At 38.4% G+C, this 17,614-nt stretch overlaps 1 protein-coding gene across 1 annotated transcript; it reads right to left on the reverse strand.

Annotated features, from left to right (window-relative positions):
• Window positions 1-1,396: 1,396 nt before the first annotated feature.
• LOC146460965 (spermatogenesis-associated protein 20-like) lies at window positions 1,397-17,614 on the reverse strand. Its single transcript, XM_085087446.1, has 14 exons — window positions 17,345-17,614; window positions 16,178-16,242; window positions 13,898-14,052; window positions 12,567-12,710; window positions 11,857-12,061; window positions 10,873-11,003; window positions 10,184-10,288; window positions 9,170-9,244; window positions 8,870-9,088; window positions 6,824-7,016; window positions 5,602-5,770; window positions 5,092-5,300; window positions 4,041-4,240; window positions 1,397-2,979 (listed from the first exon to the last, which is right to left on the reverse strand). The coding sequence occupies exons 1-14, from the start codon at window positions 17,581-17,583 to the stop codon at window positions 2,728-2,730; spliced, it is 2,361 nt and encodes a 786-aa protein (XP_084943572.1). The 5' UTR covers window positions 17,584-17,614; the 3' UTR covers window positions 1,397-2,727.

The following is a 17,614-nucleotide window of genomic DNA, read 5'->3' on the forward strand; positions in this document are numbered from 1 at the left end:
TTGAATTTGTATACAAATTGGGCTTTAGTATTCTCCATTAAATTCGGGAATTCCTTTTAGTTCGAAGCATCTTGAATCAGAGTGAATTGTGTAGTGAATAATGTAGCAGGTCCTTTATTACCATTGATGCCTTCTGGGTCTGTGTATAGAAAGCCCAAAAACCCCCGGGGCGAGTGGGGGGGGGGGGGGGGTCAACTTAACCCCTATCCTTTGATATATCACTTTTGACAGAAAAGGTAACCCTTTCATGTCGCGTCTTTACAATAGTGGTACCCCTATCACATACCTACAGAAGAAAAACTGCATTTTTTTTCGATTGATCTGTTTGAGATGTTATGAATTCGGTCTCGTACCCTTCCCCATACTTCAGCTCGTGAAATCCATACCTTTTTCTATACTTTCAACCTGACAAAGGTAACTCATGTTTCGAGCGGGGCCTCCCTCGTATAGGCCATTATGGCGAGTACCCCCCTTCACCCACAACCCATTCCATTCCCAAAATGTCTTTAATTAACAGATACTTGCAAACTTATCTTGTAACCTCAAATACCTATTAAAACATTAGAAAATTTTGGTTGGAGGGTAAAAAGAAAGGTCTGATGCTGTAAACCTACACGAAAATCATTGAAACGAGAGGACCGCTTGTGATGAATCGGTTTTCCGGATGTCAAGCGTTGAAACAGGAAACAGAGACATACATTGCCGTCCAGTCTCCATTCCTTGCCCCCCAAAATCCTGAAACTGTTCGAAAATCAAGCCGAGAAAAGTTAGGTTGGAAAGGGTTAACAAGGTAAAGATAATGTTCCAATCAATTCGAAACCTTATCGTCCCCTCCCAGGGCATACGAAATTTCGAAGATTAGCTTGTTCCAATTTCTGCCTCCCGAGCAATCTCGTACCCAGACTCCTCACTTCGCTTTCAATTTTTTTAAAATACAATGTGACTTCACACTTCTGTACACGATAGAACGCGAAACTGTTGTGCATGGCTGACGCTTCCACTACATTTTTGAATTCTCCCAAACTTCTCACAGTGTTCCTATCAATTGCATAGAAATACGGACAAAGATTGCCCAATTTTTCAAGCTCTTCCCGTTTTCTCCTTAAGAATCGCTATAAACTGAGTATGACTCAAAAAATCACTTGATATTTCTTGTTTTTTTAAAGCTTTAACAGCAATTTCATGTTTGAGCGAAGGTACTAATAATAATATCACACGAATCGTGCATAGCCAAATCTCAATTATTGTATCCTTTTAAAAAGAACAAAGGCTGTGGGCAGACCATAGGAATGACAAATGTAGTTTCAGCAGGAAGTTACTGATTCTATGCTTTATTTTTGTTTATTTTTTGACAGTGCCAAAAAAATTGAAGTGTAGATGAAACAAAGCGTTTCATTTAAAGTCTGACATAAAGCTAACACTTTTATTTTCCAAGTGCTTGTTACAGCTTTTCGAGAAAAATATTTCCCTGTCGAACGAATTAAAGGAGTACTGAGGAGACGAGGACACAATCTTTAACTCGTCAACTTTTGACTGATGATGTAGTTGGCTTGAGCAGCAGAATACATCTCCACTTACCAAATGTTAACCCCATAATGCAATTCGTGGTTGAGATGATAAGTCGTTATTTCTTCGTCCAAAATCCCTATGATAATAGCTTTTTGCAGGAGAGGATTCATCCTCTCTTGCTTTTTAAAAAGAACTACTGCTGTGGACAGACCATAGGTATGGCAGAGGTAGTTTCAGCAGGAAGTTACTGATTTTATGCTTTAAATTTGAACAGTACCAAAAATATTAAAGTGTGGATGAAACAAAGTGTTTCATTTAAAGTCTGACATAAAGCTAACACTTTTATTTTCCATGTGCTTGTTACAGCTATTCGAGAAAATATTTCCCTGTCGAACGAGTTAGAGGAGTACTGAGGAGACGACGACACAAAAATTTAACTCGTCAACTTTTGACTGATGATGTAGTTGGAAAGAGCAGCAAAATAAATCTCCACTTGCCAAATGTTAACCCGATAATGCAATTCGTGGCTGGGATGATAAGTTGTTATTTTTCCACACAAAGCTCTGTAATTTTACGCCAAATGTAAATTGAAGAAACCAGTAAAAAAAGAAAAGAGGGATCAGGACTACCTTTGCCGCGAATTGAAACAAGGATCTGATATTTGGTGAGGGGACGGTTTCCAAATACCTGATCAAATCCCACGATTTCGCCAATTAATTTTGACTACTCTATTGGAATCGTTTTGCCTGACGGCAAAATTAACATAAAATCTCGCTGATCAAACATAGAGCGTTTTCTATCAAAGTCGTAAATAGCACAGGGTACTTATTTGTTCGGTTCTAAAAGTGATGCCAGGCTACCATCACCACATCAGCTTGTACGATAAAAACCGCAAAATGGAGTACGTACTAAATTGTTTAAGCGTAACTACGATCATTTAACCACATCTGCGTGAGAAGGCTACAAATCCCGTGAGATGCCTAGCGCGGGAAAACACGCCAAACCCAAGCCAAGTTTGTGTTGCATTCCCTCCAGACTTATTGAAAACCGTACGTTCGCTGTGATTGGTGGCATCAGGTTTTTCTTATCCAATTACAGAGTTCAGCAAAACCAGAACTAGAGAAAGCACGTAGCTACTTTCGACACCTGAATAAAATCCTTCTAGTTGTATGGGTTAAAACAGTTCGGAAAAAAAATCCACCTAGTTTTAAAGTCTATCTATCTCGATAAAATCTTCTCTAAACCCTCGGCAGTGTTCACTGGTAGCGAGCACGTGTAGTTTTCGCAAACGTACGCCGTAGCCTTTCCATCTTTTCGCTCCAGTGTTTTGAAGACTGACAACTTGGAGGCGAGGAAGCTATCTTGTTTACCATCACATAACATCAGGACTTTGTTCGGCACGTAATGAGTGTGAACGCACTGCAGAAGTTTTTTCGTGTCCTCGGATTCTCGGTCACCAGCAATTATTATCTAAAAAGAAAAGTTCACATGAGGACAAACAAAAACAAAGAATATATGATAGTTTCCGTCACAAGTGTTATCCACCCTCGGAGGATCTGAGTACCGTTAATAATTTACCGTTGGCAATATATTCAAATATGTAAGGCTATTCTGAAGTTACTTGTAAAACAAATTTGAACAGGAAATTGCTTTGGTCAAGACTCTGTTATCTTCTACTTTTAACTGCTATAACCAGAAATAAGACAATTATGCAAAAGACCGATTTTCTCTGCTTTCTAGTAAAACAGGAGCTTTTTGTTAATGTTGTTTGGATGTTTGTTTGGGGACGCGTTTTAAAACTTGAACGTAATTCTTTCTTCCCGGTTGGGAATAGAACCGTTTTTATGTCGTTTGTTTGTTTGCTTTTTAAGCTAAATTTTAATTTTTTAAACCCTAGCACGTGAAACTACTGCTTTTAAGCACTTAAAAGTGCTTTCATTCCATTTCAGATAAGGATTTCACAACTGAAGAAAAAGTTAAAATAAACTTATAGAACAACCAAGGAAAGCATACGGACTGCGCCACAGTGATGTACTGCTCAAAAGCTTTGATCTGACGGATCGCACTTAACTTAAGAACGGATTTGACGAGCTGTCAGTAAATAAACAACGCCACAGGAAATAATTGCTCACTAACTTTCATTTACGTTGTCACACTTTCAGATTTCGTTCAGGCTCAAAAGTTAGGACCAACTAGTACAGCACAATAAATACCACCACAAGAAAGTACTGCTCAGTAGCTTTCATTTGAATGGTCACATTTTAGTATTTCATCCAGATTCAAACATTAGAACAACCTTGCACAGCGTCATAAACAGCACCACAGAAAAATACTGCTCAGTAGCATTCATCTGAATTTCATTCAGACTCAAAAGTTAGAACCACCTTGTACAGCATAATAAACAGTACAACACGAAAATACTACTCAGTAGCTTTCATTTGAAATTTCACAATTCACAAGATACAAGGTTTCAATCCAGGAATGAACGGATTATTGTGAACTACCAGAAGGTAAAATTGAATTGTTTTTACCTGTTTTCTAGGTTGAAGGTACATCATATAGTTGGACGCCAATTCAGGTAATGCGAGAGGAAGCTTTGAAAGCAACGTAACCGAGGCTTTGATGATCTGCTTCGCCCTTTCAAGATATTTCTTTTCATCTGTAAAGCTGGACAGCCGGACCAAGTTCCCTACTGACGTTGAATTAGCGCTTGGTTCAGCGCCATCTTGAGCTACAAATGTAATAATAGAAATAAAAAAATGTTTATTTTATCTCTCAGTTAGTGCGCGCGGTATGTTTAGTCAATTTTGCGGGCCATATTGCACTCTACGACCCGCTAAATTTGAAAGTTGCTCCTTTCCCGCGCACCCGATTAACCACAGAGATATAATAAATACCTTTCTAACCTCGTTTTCTCGGTCCATACTGTAAGTTACGGACCCTCGTTTTTTTCCCGTTGATTTACGCCCCGCGCGCTTGGGCCATAAATCATTGGGAATAAACTCGGGCATCGGTCTGATGGTTGCCACTTCGGAAAATTTGATGTTCTTAAAACTAGCAAACAAGCGTCCGAAGCTTTGCTTCTTGGGCTGAGCATTATCAAATTTCCGCGAATAATTATCAGCTGACATGCTGTCCATCGACAGAAAGACAATTGGGTCAGTTAATATTAAAAGACAGTTTAGACGGTGTTTAACAAAACCACGTTCTAAGCTATTTTCAATTTTGCCAACAGTCATATCTAAACATTGTCTGCTGCTGACGGTAACAAGAAGGTTTGCATCCCAGACTAGAAAACTATTTATCTACTTGAAATAAACCGCTAATCAACAGATTTGGAGGCCCATTTATTGTCTTAAGCCGGGGCCTACGTTAGACTCTGTTTAAATAACTGGCCCAATATTGTTCAAACAGTGAACGAGGCCCAACTGAATTCATTATCACCTAAAGAAGACTGAATTGTTTTAGTGCACGCCCAAACGACTGAAATAGGAAAAAAATATGGAATTTTAATTTCCGAGATCACAAAATCTCAAGATCGTTATCCAACAGTCAAGGTAAAAGGCCAAGTTTCCTTCTAACCTTCTTTCATCCGGACCAGAATAGACGGATCATCCGGTGTGACCATGAAGTAGCCTGCACCTTCGTTGTCCCATAGTAGTTCATCCAGCTTGCCCTGTAGTTCCACTGCCCATTCTAACCACTGTTCATCCAGTGACGCTTCATACAGGTCCAGCAAACCACGAATCATGAACACATAGTCGTCCGCAAACCCGAATATAGGGGTGTCGCTAGAAAGAGAAGAAGCCAAAATTGTGCACGTTAGAAAACAGATAGCTTTCCTGAATGGGGCTGTCAATTATCTATCTTTGTTATACAGCTAGAGTAGAGTTGCGTTAACCTGGAGGCACGCTGTCATTGGTTGTTTCATTTAGGGTCACGTGGTGGTGAGTAAGTTCAAATATAGCCCGCATGGGTGACAATTCAAAAACTGGCTCATGGCGCTCAGCGAATAATCAACCTTTTTGAAAACGTATCCAAACAACTATAAAGCAAGAGTACAAGGAGAACTAATATTTCAGGAATACCTACATTTGCATCACCTCTCCACTGTCCCCGCGGTAGCAACTGCGCAAGAGTTTTCCGGAATCCTTGTCAAACAAGTGTTTCCTCACAAATTCGGCCGCTTTAATCGCTCTTTTTTTATAGACATCTTCGCTAAGAACTTGTGCCCCGCGAGCAAGGCCAGAGATCATGAGACCTGGAAAGCAAAACAACCTGAAACATTGGAAAACTGTACTTTTTCCCTCTTACTTTCCCCTTATATTTTCCAATGACTGGCATTTTATCTTTACCCTGTAATCGAGCATATTATGAAAATAATGAATTCTGTCCCTCAATCTCTTGAAATATAGATGAACGCTACAACTCTTTAAAATGCACCGCCTGTAATTCCAATATTTCTTACATACAGCCTTTAACAAAATATATACATGTATCTTTTGCACAAGTGGTACCTAAACGTTGAAGGTGCTTAACTACATAACATGGTATTTTAATTATCCCTGACGGCCATATTTCTTGGCGTTATTAAAACGTGAAACGAATTTCCTTCCTGTGAATCGCGGTTTACTAAGTAGCCGAAAACCATGATTTTCCACATCACTTCCACTCGTAAAACTCCAACTGATTACTAATGTCCTTGGTTGCGGGTGTTAGGGATGGAATTGAATGGCTGGCATATTCTGGCGTTGTGTGTTGAAAAAAATAAAGGACAATTGAGAAAGAGAAAACACTAAAACCTTATTCTACAGGAATTCAATTGAAATATTTCCCTTTATGTTATAGCTGCATTTTCTTCATGAGGGAAGGTACATGAACTACTTACTCGTTAAACTTCAGAACGTTTTTCGCAAAACCCAACTTACATTCCCGTGAACAAATAAATGCTTCTTTACAAGACTAGTGTCTTACTTAGAAAACTACAGATGTATATGGTTTACTTAGGCGCTAGGCGTTTCCACATTAGATATTTATGTCTAGTTATCCGTATTAATTTTTTTAAAACTTTAAATTAACTAAATATTCATATATGTATCAATACAATCTTAAAAGGAAATGTGAAATAAAGTTGTTGTTGTTGTTGTTGTTGTTGTTGTTGTAGATTATGATCATCCAGGTGACTGCAGTCAATGTCACCTCGAACAGTCCTTCTCAGGACTTCACTCACTAATTTGCCTTCTTATGATATCACTCGTGGGTCCAAACAATTTACAGTTCCAATAATAATGTTACTTTAGTAAACAGTACTCACCATTCCAAGCTGTGATCATCTTGGTGTCTAGATGAGGCGGGGGTCTGTTTCTCCGTTCTTCAAAGAGGATTTCCCTCGCTCGAGCGAGTTGCTCTCTTGCTACTGTTTCATCCACGTCAGACAATCGCGCTGTCTCCTGTAAGTTTCCTCGCACAATGAGAACATTCTTTCCTCGCAGCTCTTTATGAGGGTCCTACAAAACAACGAGGACAAAGTGTGACGTGGTTTAATCCCACGATCTTGTACGCGTAGTGCCATGCTACCAGTAACTCTGACTGGTTTCCCAAAAAATACAATGAATAGAACTATAATATGTTTTGGGCTGATGTACTACGGAAAGGTTTGATCATCAGCAGCAATTGACCGTCTTTCCACTGAGAAAATCGGATCATAACACTCACTTGATTTTACACTCTATGAGTGTTCTCACCAGAACCCCACACCCCACCGAACCCCTCCCTCCCCCCCCCCCCGCCCCTGCTCCCACCCGTTGAAATAATGTTTTTAAACAGAAAATTCTGCATAGCAATATACAGTTGAATCTCTCCAAAACGGCCACCTTGGGGACAGAAGAAAGTGGCCTTTGTGGAGAGGTGGCCGTTATATGGAGGTAGGGGTGTAATATGACAACTTTTTTTCGGGAAGTACACGTTTATTGTGCCAAGTTTGTGCTTACTGTAGCCTATAATGGCAATCCAATAGATAAAATACACAGTAAAACGTAAATAATGTTTTGAATCAAAATGTTAACAAGACGAAACGAGCAAGGTTCGCAACATTCGCTATATTATTGTAGACAATTTATGCTTACTGCAGCATATAAATGGAACACAATCAAAATACGTATATCATTAAAATGGATACAGAAACGTAATGTTCCGAAGACAAATGTCGATTACTGCATCAGTTTATTAAAAAAAAAAAAAGGTTTTTACAAAAACGAACTGTACTGGCCGTTGTCGAGAGGTTATTTTGGCAGTTGGGGTAGCACGTTAGTGGCCGTTGCCGTTGTGGAGAGGTTTAAATAAGAGCTAATGTATGGGCTGTCCGCCGGGACAAAAAAATGTGGCCATTGTGGAGAGGTGGCCGTTAGTGGAGGTTCTACTGTAACTATGAAACTCAACATTTTTAAGGGTGAGAGGGAAGGTGAGGCAAGGAAAGGTGAAAATACCAAACCTTACGGCGACCATTGGTGGTCACTTGAATCACTACAATGGAATCTTTCTTCTCAAACTCATTAATAATTCATCAAGAGAAAACAAAGAAAATCACTACCGTGACCGTGGTTTGGATATGGGATCCTAATTACCATAACATTTTGCCAACTTTAGCCTTCAATTTCTCCAAGAATTATAGATCATCTGAGAAGCCATATCAAACACTCGAAAGTGTGTTTCATCACATATCCAAACACCTCGAAGTCGTTTAAAAAAACTCGGCTGCACCTCGTTTTTTCAACCTACTTCTCAGTGTTTGGATATCTGATGAAACACGCTTTCTCGTGTTTGATATTTTACTTCTCAAACTCATTAATAATTCAAAAGCCAAAGACAAAGGAAATCATGCACCGTGACGTGTTTGGAAATCTGATGAAAAACTCCTCGTTTTTGCATCCTTAATTTCTCCTTTTGTTTGAGAAGTTATATCAAACACTCGTCACAGTGTTTCACGGCAATATCAAAAACCGCGTATTTTCAACTCTCTTCTCGGTGATTGATATGTAATGAAACACTGTGTCTCGTGTTTGATATATTACGTCAAACACACGGGCTACCCTTTTTTCGTCAAAGGTAAATATCCGCCAAGAGGACTTTACTCTTTTAAAATGATCATATTCTACCAACAGTACCCTCCATTTTAACAGCATTTAATTGTCCTTCATTTCTCTTTTGCCACGAGCGACAGTAAAACGTTGAAGAAAAAGACAAACCAGTGAATATAAAATATAGACCCCCTTCAGTTTGCCCAAAAACTTTCTACATGTACACTCAAACCTATTTTCACTTTTTTGTTCAACTTGTTTTAACCCAGTGAAACAGGTTTTACCTGATGGGGTTTAACATTTCCTTCGGTCTCCACTCCATAATGTTTCAGAAACAGGTATGAAGTAGGTATGCTCTCGCCGGATTTACTTGTGATCCTTTCTTCCTGCAGTAGTTGTCGTATTTCCTTCTCCTCCCAAACACAGAAGGCACCTTCTTTCTTGTGACTGTCGGTTTCACTTGGCAAGGAATCGGCATCTTCAGCAGAATAGAATCCACCAAGCTGTGAAAAATAACGAGAAAAATTTTCTTTAACTACCAAAACGTTAGTTGTTACAATTCTGGGATGACAGACTGTACATACCTTGTGGCTCAAATCCCTCATCACATACAACAAGATGTCTCTTGTCGTTTCTGCCAGGTTCTCTTTCTTGCTAACCTGTAAACAAACAGCAAAGGAGTCGTAATGTCACAAGCGAGAACTTAAATTACAATGCCCCTTGTAAGCATCCTAACTATAGTACCAAGTCTCTCCGCAGCTCTTTTTTCCAACTTTGCTACTAGTACTAGACACTGGAATAACCTCTCTAACGGGTTAAGAACCACATCTTCTGGGGAAATTTTCAGAAGATCAAGGATCTTTGCGTGCTACATGTACCTAACCAATCCCTATCTTCAACTTCCTAAGTATCTTCAATGCCTCCATATCTTTATTTGCTTATTTCGTTATTTACCTATTCACTTATTACATTTACATTCTCTTATTCCAACTCGACTTTGTTTTACTTATCTTAGTATATAATTGTTATTTGCACGAACACCTTTAAACGGCCGCGTTGCTCATTTTGTGGTTCGCGTATAAATAAACTGCTACTGCTGCTGCTGTTGCTGCTACTGCTTTGGCTGCTACTGTTTCTGCTATTGGAGCTATTACTACCACTACTGCTACTGCAGTCGAGCCTCCAGTAAACGGACACCCTCGGGACCAGAAAAAATGTCTGCTTAAGAGAGGTGTCCGCTTATGGGAGGTTAAAAACGTAGCAATTGTATGTAGCTGAGTGACCAAGTGTCTGCTTATGAGAATTGTCCGCCTACGGGAGGTGTCTGTTAGCGGGGGTTCAACTGTACTGCTGTTATTTTTAATACTGCTGCTGCTGCTTCTAATACTGTTGCTGCTGCTGCTGCTGCTACTGCTACTGCTTACTGCATCTGCTGCTGCTACTGCTGCTTCTAATAGATTATGCTGTTACTGCTTACTGATACTGCCGTTACTGATGCTACTACTACCGCAACTACACCTACTCCTACTGCTGCTGCTGCTGCTGCTGCTGCTGCTACTACTACTACTACTACTACTACTACTACTACTAAAGCCTACCTGGTAACCATCAGCATACAGAACTGCCAGTTGTGCCTGATCATACAACATCTTCTCAAAATGAGGGACGTGCCAGAAGCGATCAGTTGAATACCTGTGAAATCCCTAACAAGTATGTAGTCGAAAAATCACATGATCCACATTGACATGAATATTCTTAACAATTTACTTTTATAAGCCAATACGTAAAATAAGTTGCCAATACGTACACGTAATTAGTTTCTTAAATAAATTGAGTATCTTAAGTTAAGGTAATAAACAGACTGCAGGAAATGTGCCCAATAATATCCCAACAGGCTTATTACAACTTACTGTACAACTTCCCACAAGCCATGCTTTATAAGAGCCTTTTGATAAAAACGTTTGGTTTGGGAATTTTAGCCAAAATTTTAAGTGACAGACAAAGGACAAGATTTCTAGTTATGGACATTTCCACATATTACAATCACGTTATCACTTTATGAGTAAAGATTTTGACATACATGTATTAATCAGTTACAGTGTACAATGTAGATGTTCTGACATGTTGAGATGTGTTTACACCAGTGTTTGAGTTAACAGGGTAAATTTGAGCCAAGAGAAAGTCAAATTAGTTTGAGTTAGCAGGGAGTTTGAGTTAACCAAGTTCGCGTTAGTGGGGTTCTACTGCATTTCCTATCTTTAACAATAAAATTATTTTCAAGGCTAACCTGTCCAATGTGGTCATGAATTCCGCCTTTCTCCATGAACTCCAGCGTTTTGAGCACCATATCCAATGCTGTTTTTCCTTCTTCAGAACCAGCTTTATAGGCAAAATACCTCAACAGAAAATTAAAGTTTGCTGCAAAGAAAAAGAGACAAACAGAACATGGTGTAAAAAAATAATTTCAATCTGATGCAATATAGAAAAAATTTCCAAGGGATACATAATTTATGTATAGATTCAGTAGTCTCCTGAAGCCATACGGCACAAATTTACTGTTTAAATTCATGTGTGCTGTGTGTATTTACAACATCCATATGCAATAAATGTCGGTCTCTTTATCTGATAAGCAAAGCTGTTTTTACATTGTAAAAAGCCTTGAAGCATAACCTGCCTTACCAATAGTGCTCTTTAGATCACCTTTTGTTGTTGTACGTGTAGCTCAGGTTTGCTTTTTCGTGAAATATATAGGATGTTTCAAATATTTATATTCATTTATTCATCTTTCACGGGTATATTACGAGCTCACAATATGACCAGCTCCCAGTTGGCTTGATAGCTCAGTTGGTAGAGCACTGCAATGGCATCGCAGAGGTCATGGGTTCAAATCCCGTTAAAGCCTGAATTTTTTTCAGACTTTCCTTTTGCAACTGTTTAAGTTGCGTATCAACTTCGAGGATCTTTCGTCTATTTGATCTTTCATCCACATTTCAAAATATACGTTCCATATATTTACATTCAAAATATGGTAATCTTGCCCATAATCATGGTTTTTACTGCAAACAAAGTGCAAAGCAGTACATAAAACATTGGGGCGATTTTCATGAAGGAATCAGAGGTCACATGAAAAAAATTGGGCAAATCAGAGCTTAAGACTGCAAAACAACGAAAAGCAGACTAGAAAGCACTCTCACTTTTATTAGAAAAGTATGGGGACAAGATAGGATAATTTGTTCTTTGACATTAGGTGTAAATGAAGGGTTTCACTCACATGCTTGTGGAAATTTTGGTGCTCCTCCATATCCACCATATTCCTCATCAAAACTTGTTTTCATGTCGCTAAACAACTTGTCAATACACTCCGTACTGGGCATGTCGCCGGCCTCATTGGGTTTGTGCATTTCACCCGTGTGCTGCTCAATCGCCTTAATAATGATATTTGCCTGCTGAGTCAGCTTGTCTTTGTTTTCATTCCACTGGAAAAAAAGCCAAAATTATTATTAAATCCTTAGCAAATTTTCCTCCCCATGTTTGAGGTGTATAAAGGCGTCAAATTTCACTTCCAGTTGGGTATAATACCGCGCAAGAAGGGAGACTGAAGATAGTATGGCTGTGACATCAATACAGGAACGCTTAGTCTTGTGGTTTCTCTATTCCTTAGTTGTTTCATTCTGAGTGTTCAACAATCCCATTCATATTTTCGTCAACACAGTTTTCTTCCTCTGCACATGAAAAACAACCAAGGAATAGAGAAATCACAAGACTAGTGTTACTGTGCATGAAGGTGGTTGTCAAAAATGGAGGTTCTTAAAACCAAAACGGTAGTATTTTTGAACATTGTTACCCAATTTAATTTAAATGCAAACAAAAGAATATTAAAATAACAGCCAGCTATTTTTGCATAAGGCCTATCACAATTGGCACTCTTGGGGCAAATAAATTCATAAAACCCTGACAATATTTCAAAACACTGAGTCCAACCTGCTTGGAAATATGATTGAGAATTGTCCTGAATCCTGGTCGGCCAGCCTGATCTTCTGGAGGAAAATAAGTCGCACCAACAAACGGTTTTAAATCTGGAGTCAACCACACACTCATGGGCCAGCCACCTCCACCTGTCATGGCCTGTGAGAACATCAAACCACAACAATCTAATGTTAATGTCTCAGTTATTATCAAGGGTTTATTCTCGAATACAGCATTGTGGAGTAAGTAAATAAGTAGATTTGGTGCAGCGTATCCTCTGTGCTGTAAAAATATCACAAGGGAAGCATATCTTCAAATTAGGCTATTGGAATAAATTGAAGACTTGAATAGCTTTTTCAAACAGTTGTCTTACTACAAAGCAGAGGCAGTACCACAGACTACAAATTCAAGCTGTTGAAGCAACTTTTCAAAAACTCATTAATAATTCATAAGCCCATTGACCTATCAAATGGTCGATAAAACATCACGTGCAGTGGTTTTAAAACCCGATAAAACCTCCTCCTTATTAGTATGCAGTGTTTAATGTTTTTCTTGCATGCTAATTTCTAACGTTCACAAACCCATCATTGTTATGAACTCTCTTGACAAAACGTTTTTCAAGAAATGCTTTTAAAGCTGTTCAAAAAACTCACAGCAAGTGTTTTATCAGATTTAAAACCACTCGGCTGCACCTCGTGGTTTTAAATCCCGAAAAAACAATTCTGCTCTTGTTTTAAACATTACAGAAATTTATTAAAATGGATAAGGGGGTTAGTTTCATAAGAAACTGCGGTGCTGCATTGTTGGGAGTAGAAACAAATGTTTGTAATAATTATTGTAATTTGGCAACCATAAAGAGATTGTGGCCCAGAGCAACAGAATCTTTTAATGGTGGCCAATTTACCTTTAGTAATCAACTCTGTTGATAAACCAAACATTCATTCCAACTTACAAAAAATTTGGTATCTCGAAAATATCAACTTTTACATGATCAATGAAATGCTAAATTTGAGGCTGTGGGTGCAAGGTGCAAGTATCTGGGATCCCTCAAAACCTGAACTGATTCTGACAAAGGTGATCACAACATACTGCACTGTATACATACTGCAAATTGTACATATAATTTATCTATATATCTATCGTATATATCTATATAACAACTACCGCTTTTGGAATTGTCCTCCTTTTGTTTTTCTTTGTCTATTTTTCTCTTCACCAATATTTTAATATTAAACATCCCAAAATCAGCAAATCCTACCAATCACAGTTAAAAAAGAGCTCAGAATTAAAGAATATGGCCTTTTCAGTTTCAGAATTCACATCTTATTGTAAACTATTCTAATCACCTGAATATAGGTCATGTACACTTTGTCCACATCTGGTCTTTCCTCACGGTCTACTTTCACCGAAACAAATTTTTCATTGAGGATTTGTGCAATCTCTTCACTCTCAAAGGACTCTCTCTCCATCACATGACACCAGTGACAAGTTGAGTAACCCACTGTGACAACAAAAAGTATAGAAATAAACAAAAGATTCTGTTCATTTCACAACTTCAGTTAAGGTCTGTGCCCACTTTTATTACTGCGCATACATTCTGCACATCTCAAGATACCTGGGCTGCCTATGGGTGGTGCCTACTAATACAGGGATATTTTTGCGCGGTTTAAGGTGGCCGAACACAGTATTCCGGTATACAGCTGTTAGTAAACATTACTTGAAAACTACGTACTTCTGAGTACCCAAAATTAGCATGATGCAAGATTAACTAAGAATGAATAAATTTTGATCCATCTTGTTCAGCAAGGTGCCGTTGCCATGGCAATACAGCAAGCTATTAACTGTCCAGAAATAACGGTTTTCCTTAATTTTTAGAAAATGCACTCGTTAGATTTTTTCCATTTTTTGTATCCAGAAAAACCCACAAAATACTGACATAGTGATGCTGCTTTTATGTAATTTTAACAGAGAGATCTCCTGTTGGTTTTGCACTTTGATGTTTTTTGAAGATACACTCTGTTAGATTTTGGTTTTTGTTTTTTAGGCGAGTTACGCTTTTAGAGAACTACTGTTTTGTCAAATTTCACAAAATTCTAATGAGCGCTTCCCTAGAAAACAGTCCATTTCCATTAAAAGAACCAGTCACAATTTTTTGGTCAAATGCGCAGGCATGGCTTTTAATTAGGTTTTCTCAGCAAAGACGAAAAGCGTACAAAAAGGCTTAGCTCTTCATGAACTCACTTTCTTTGTTCGGTGATAAATGAATAAGGATTCACAAACGAGAAACTGAGTCATTTTAGGAACAAAACTCACCTTTGAGATCTATTTCGTATAAAATCGAGGGATCAATAGTATTTGCTTACCACAAGCCTAGCGCGCGCTTAATAGTACCACTAACAGAATCTGTAAAGCGCGCGCAAACTGTGTTCGGCCACCTTAAAATTACGCAGAAAAGGCAGAACTTAGCATTGGTGCCCTTGGTATCCAAAAAGAAAATATAGGGTAACCATGCATTTTTCAGAGATAATTAAGCTTCAATTTGGAAAAAAAATGCCATATATTGCTTTGTAATTTACTGTTTTTTAGAATAATTGTTGCCCCCAATTTTCTTTTTGGATTTCAATAGCCCTAGCTAAGATCTGCTTTCCTCACAAAGTCATAAACCCACAAAAATACTTTGTTATTAGTAGGCACCATTTCCTTTGTGTTTCCTTGTTTCCTCTCTTGTATTTTGTTTTCTTTTGCTATCCGTAGGAAAAAAACATTTATTTAAAATTAATAATCTTATTCAAAAGGGCATATAATAAGATTTAATTAGATATTAAGTATAATTACTTTTAATATCTTGCCCTTCTCCATTTCCTTTGTTATTGTTATAAACTGTTGTAATTTAATATGAAGTATAGGAAAAAATAAATATACAAAACAAAATGAAATTTTGCATGAAAGACCCTCTGCTCACATTTAACATTTTATCTGCACTGCTAATCCTTGCACGTTTCTACCTGCTCCAAAGGCAGGCCTGTACCAGACCCAAAACCTACACCAGAATGATGTCACCACCTTGCTGGATTTTGGAGTACACATTAAAGAAACAGTAAATTGTGAATTATGGCATAACTGTTTTTTTTTTTTTTTTGGTACACTGTACGGCGAGTCCAGCCATAAACAAACATAAAAAAGAGGAAAAACTTGGTAAAAAACCAACCAAGCCATTCCATTTCTTTTTAAAAGATGACTTTCAGGGCAGGAAGAGATTGCTTTTCTATAAAAGCACAGCATTCAATTTGTTGTATCATGGCCAACAACTGGCAAAATTTGAGTACCGTTATATGAAATAGCTGCTTGATTTTGCAAGTCATAGAGTAAATAGTACAGAATAAACCTTGCACAGATCCAATGTGTACCCCAATACACTGGATCCACACAAGTTTGAAAAAAAATTGAGAAAAATAATATCGAAGTACACTAGACAGAGACTTGTGAAGAACATTATTGCAAAAATGCATAGTTTTACATGACTTCAAATTCCCATATTTCTTGCAAGTTAAATTAATCCATTTCAAAATTCATCACAAATAGAGATTATGTATTTTACATCAATGTTTTATACCATACCAACTCACCAGAAAGAAATATGGGTTTATTTTCTTGTTTTGCTTTCTCAAAAGCTTCATCTCCCCAAGGAAACCTCGAAGGCAATGAAAACCAGTTTCACATTACACAGAAAACAGCTCTGCAGTGGTGTCTAAATCTCTGCATTAAACATATAGACACCTCCAAAGACAGGCAGCCTCTTATAGAACCTGCCGTTTGATTGCCCCAAGAGGGACAGAGCCCCATCTCTTCATGCTTAGAAGTAATCATTTTCCTCCACAGGGTGGAGGAAAATGATCGTTTATGTTTCCCAGCAGGTGTCCACCAGAGGACAGGTAAAAATGTGGTTTGCATGGCTGATGACATCCCATGGGTGGATATGTTGTAGGTTAAAATGAAGTTCAGGTTAAAATGACTTCAACCTAGTTGAATTTTACTTTCTTTGTTCCCAAAATATGATAGTGATTAATAATTATTATTAGGAGACAAAGGAGAATGAAAATCAAACTAGGTTCACATCATTTTAACCTGAAATTCATATTTTTAAACTACAAACAGATAACTTTCTGTACATTCCCATACATTTATCATACAAGCACCACAGTCATAGCAACCACATTTATACAAACAGTGACCATGAACAGAGCGAGTCAGAAGATGTATACACAAAATGCATGGGCCATGTGAGTGCGGAGATCTTGCCAAAAAACTGCCTGGGAAACCTAGAGCCAGCCTGTCCCAAGGTGGCCCATACATGTAATAAAGGTTATGAACTACTGCGTGATGTCACAAATGGTTCACAATGTATCCAACAAAGCGTGTACACAGCCAATCAGAGCAGACGTTCTATGATGATCTTCACAACAGCCATTATAGGTGGTTTGCAACCAATCCCTAGAGACCCAAAAGACAATGGTGTGGCAGCCATGTTGGATGACAGAACAAAAGTTCTGTCATCCAACATGGCCGCCAAACCGTTGTCTTTTTGGATCTCCGGGGATTGGTTGCAAACCACCAATAACACCACCTGTTTGGCTTCAACACTAGTCTGTTCTCTTGGCTATCCAAGAACCGCGAACGAAAATGCCGTGAGAAAAATAACTTAAGGTGATAGCGATTTAAATCTAGAGAAACTTATAATGCTTGGAGACCACATATTTAGTTGTTAATAATCTCACCATTCTTTTTTAACTTACCAGTCTACAGGGTTATGCTTATGTTGCAGAAGGTATGGCGACTTGGAATGCTGCAGTCGGTTCATGTGCTTGGGTTTCTCGCCTTCCCCACTTCCGCTAGCCGATGCCATCGTCCGACGGAGAAGAAACGAGCGTTGTTGGATAGTAATAGAAATGGCTTTTCTGCTTGTTGTGGTAGCTCTGTTTCCAAAGAAAGTTAACCTGGAAAAACAGCGAGGAAAAATTGTCAAATAAAACATAAGACCGCTTTCCGCTTTCTAAGGGAGTGGG

This window comes from Pavona decussata, unplaced genomic scaffold, assembly GCF_977016875.1.
Source record: "Pavona decussata unplaced genomic scaffold, jaPavDecu1.1 SCAFFOLD_202, whole genome shotgun sequence".
NCBI lineage: Eukaryota > Metazoa > Cnidaria > Anthozoa > Scleractinia > Agariciidae > Pavona > Pavona decussata.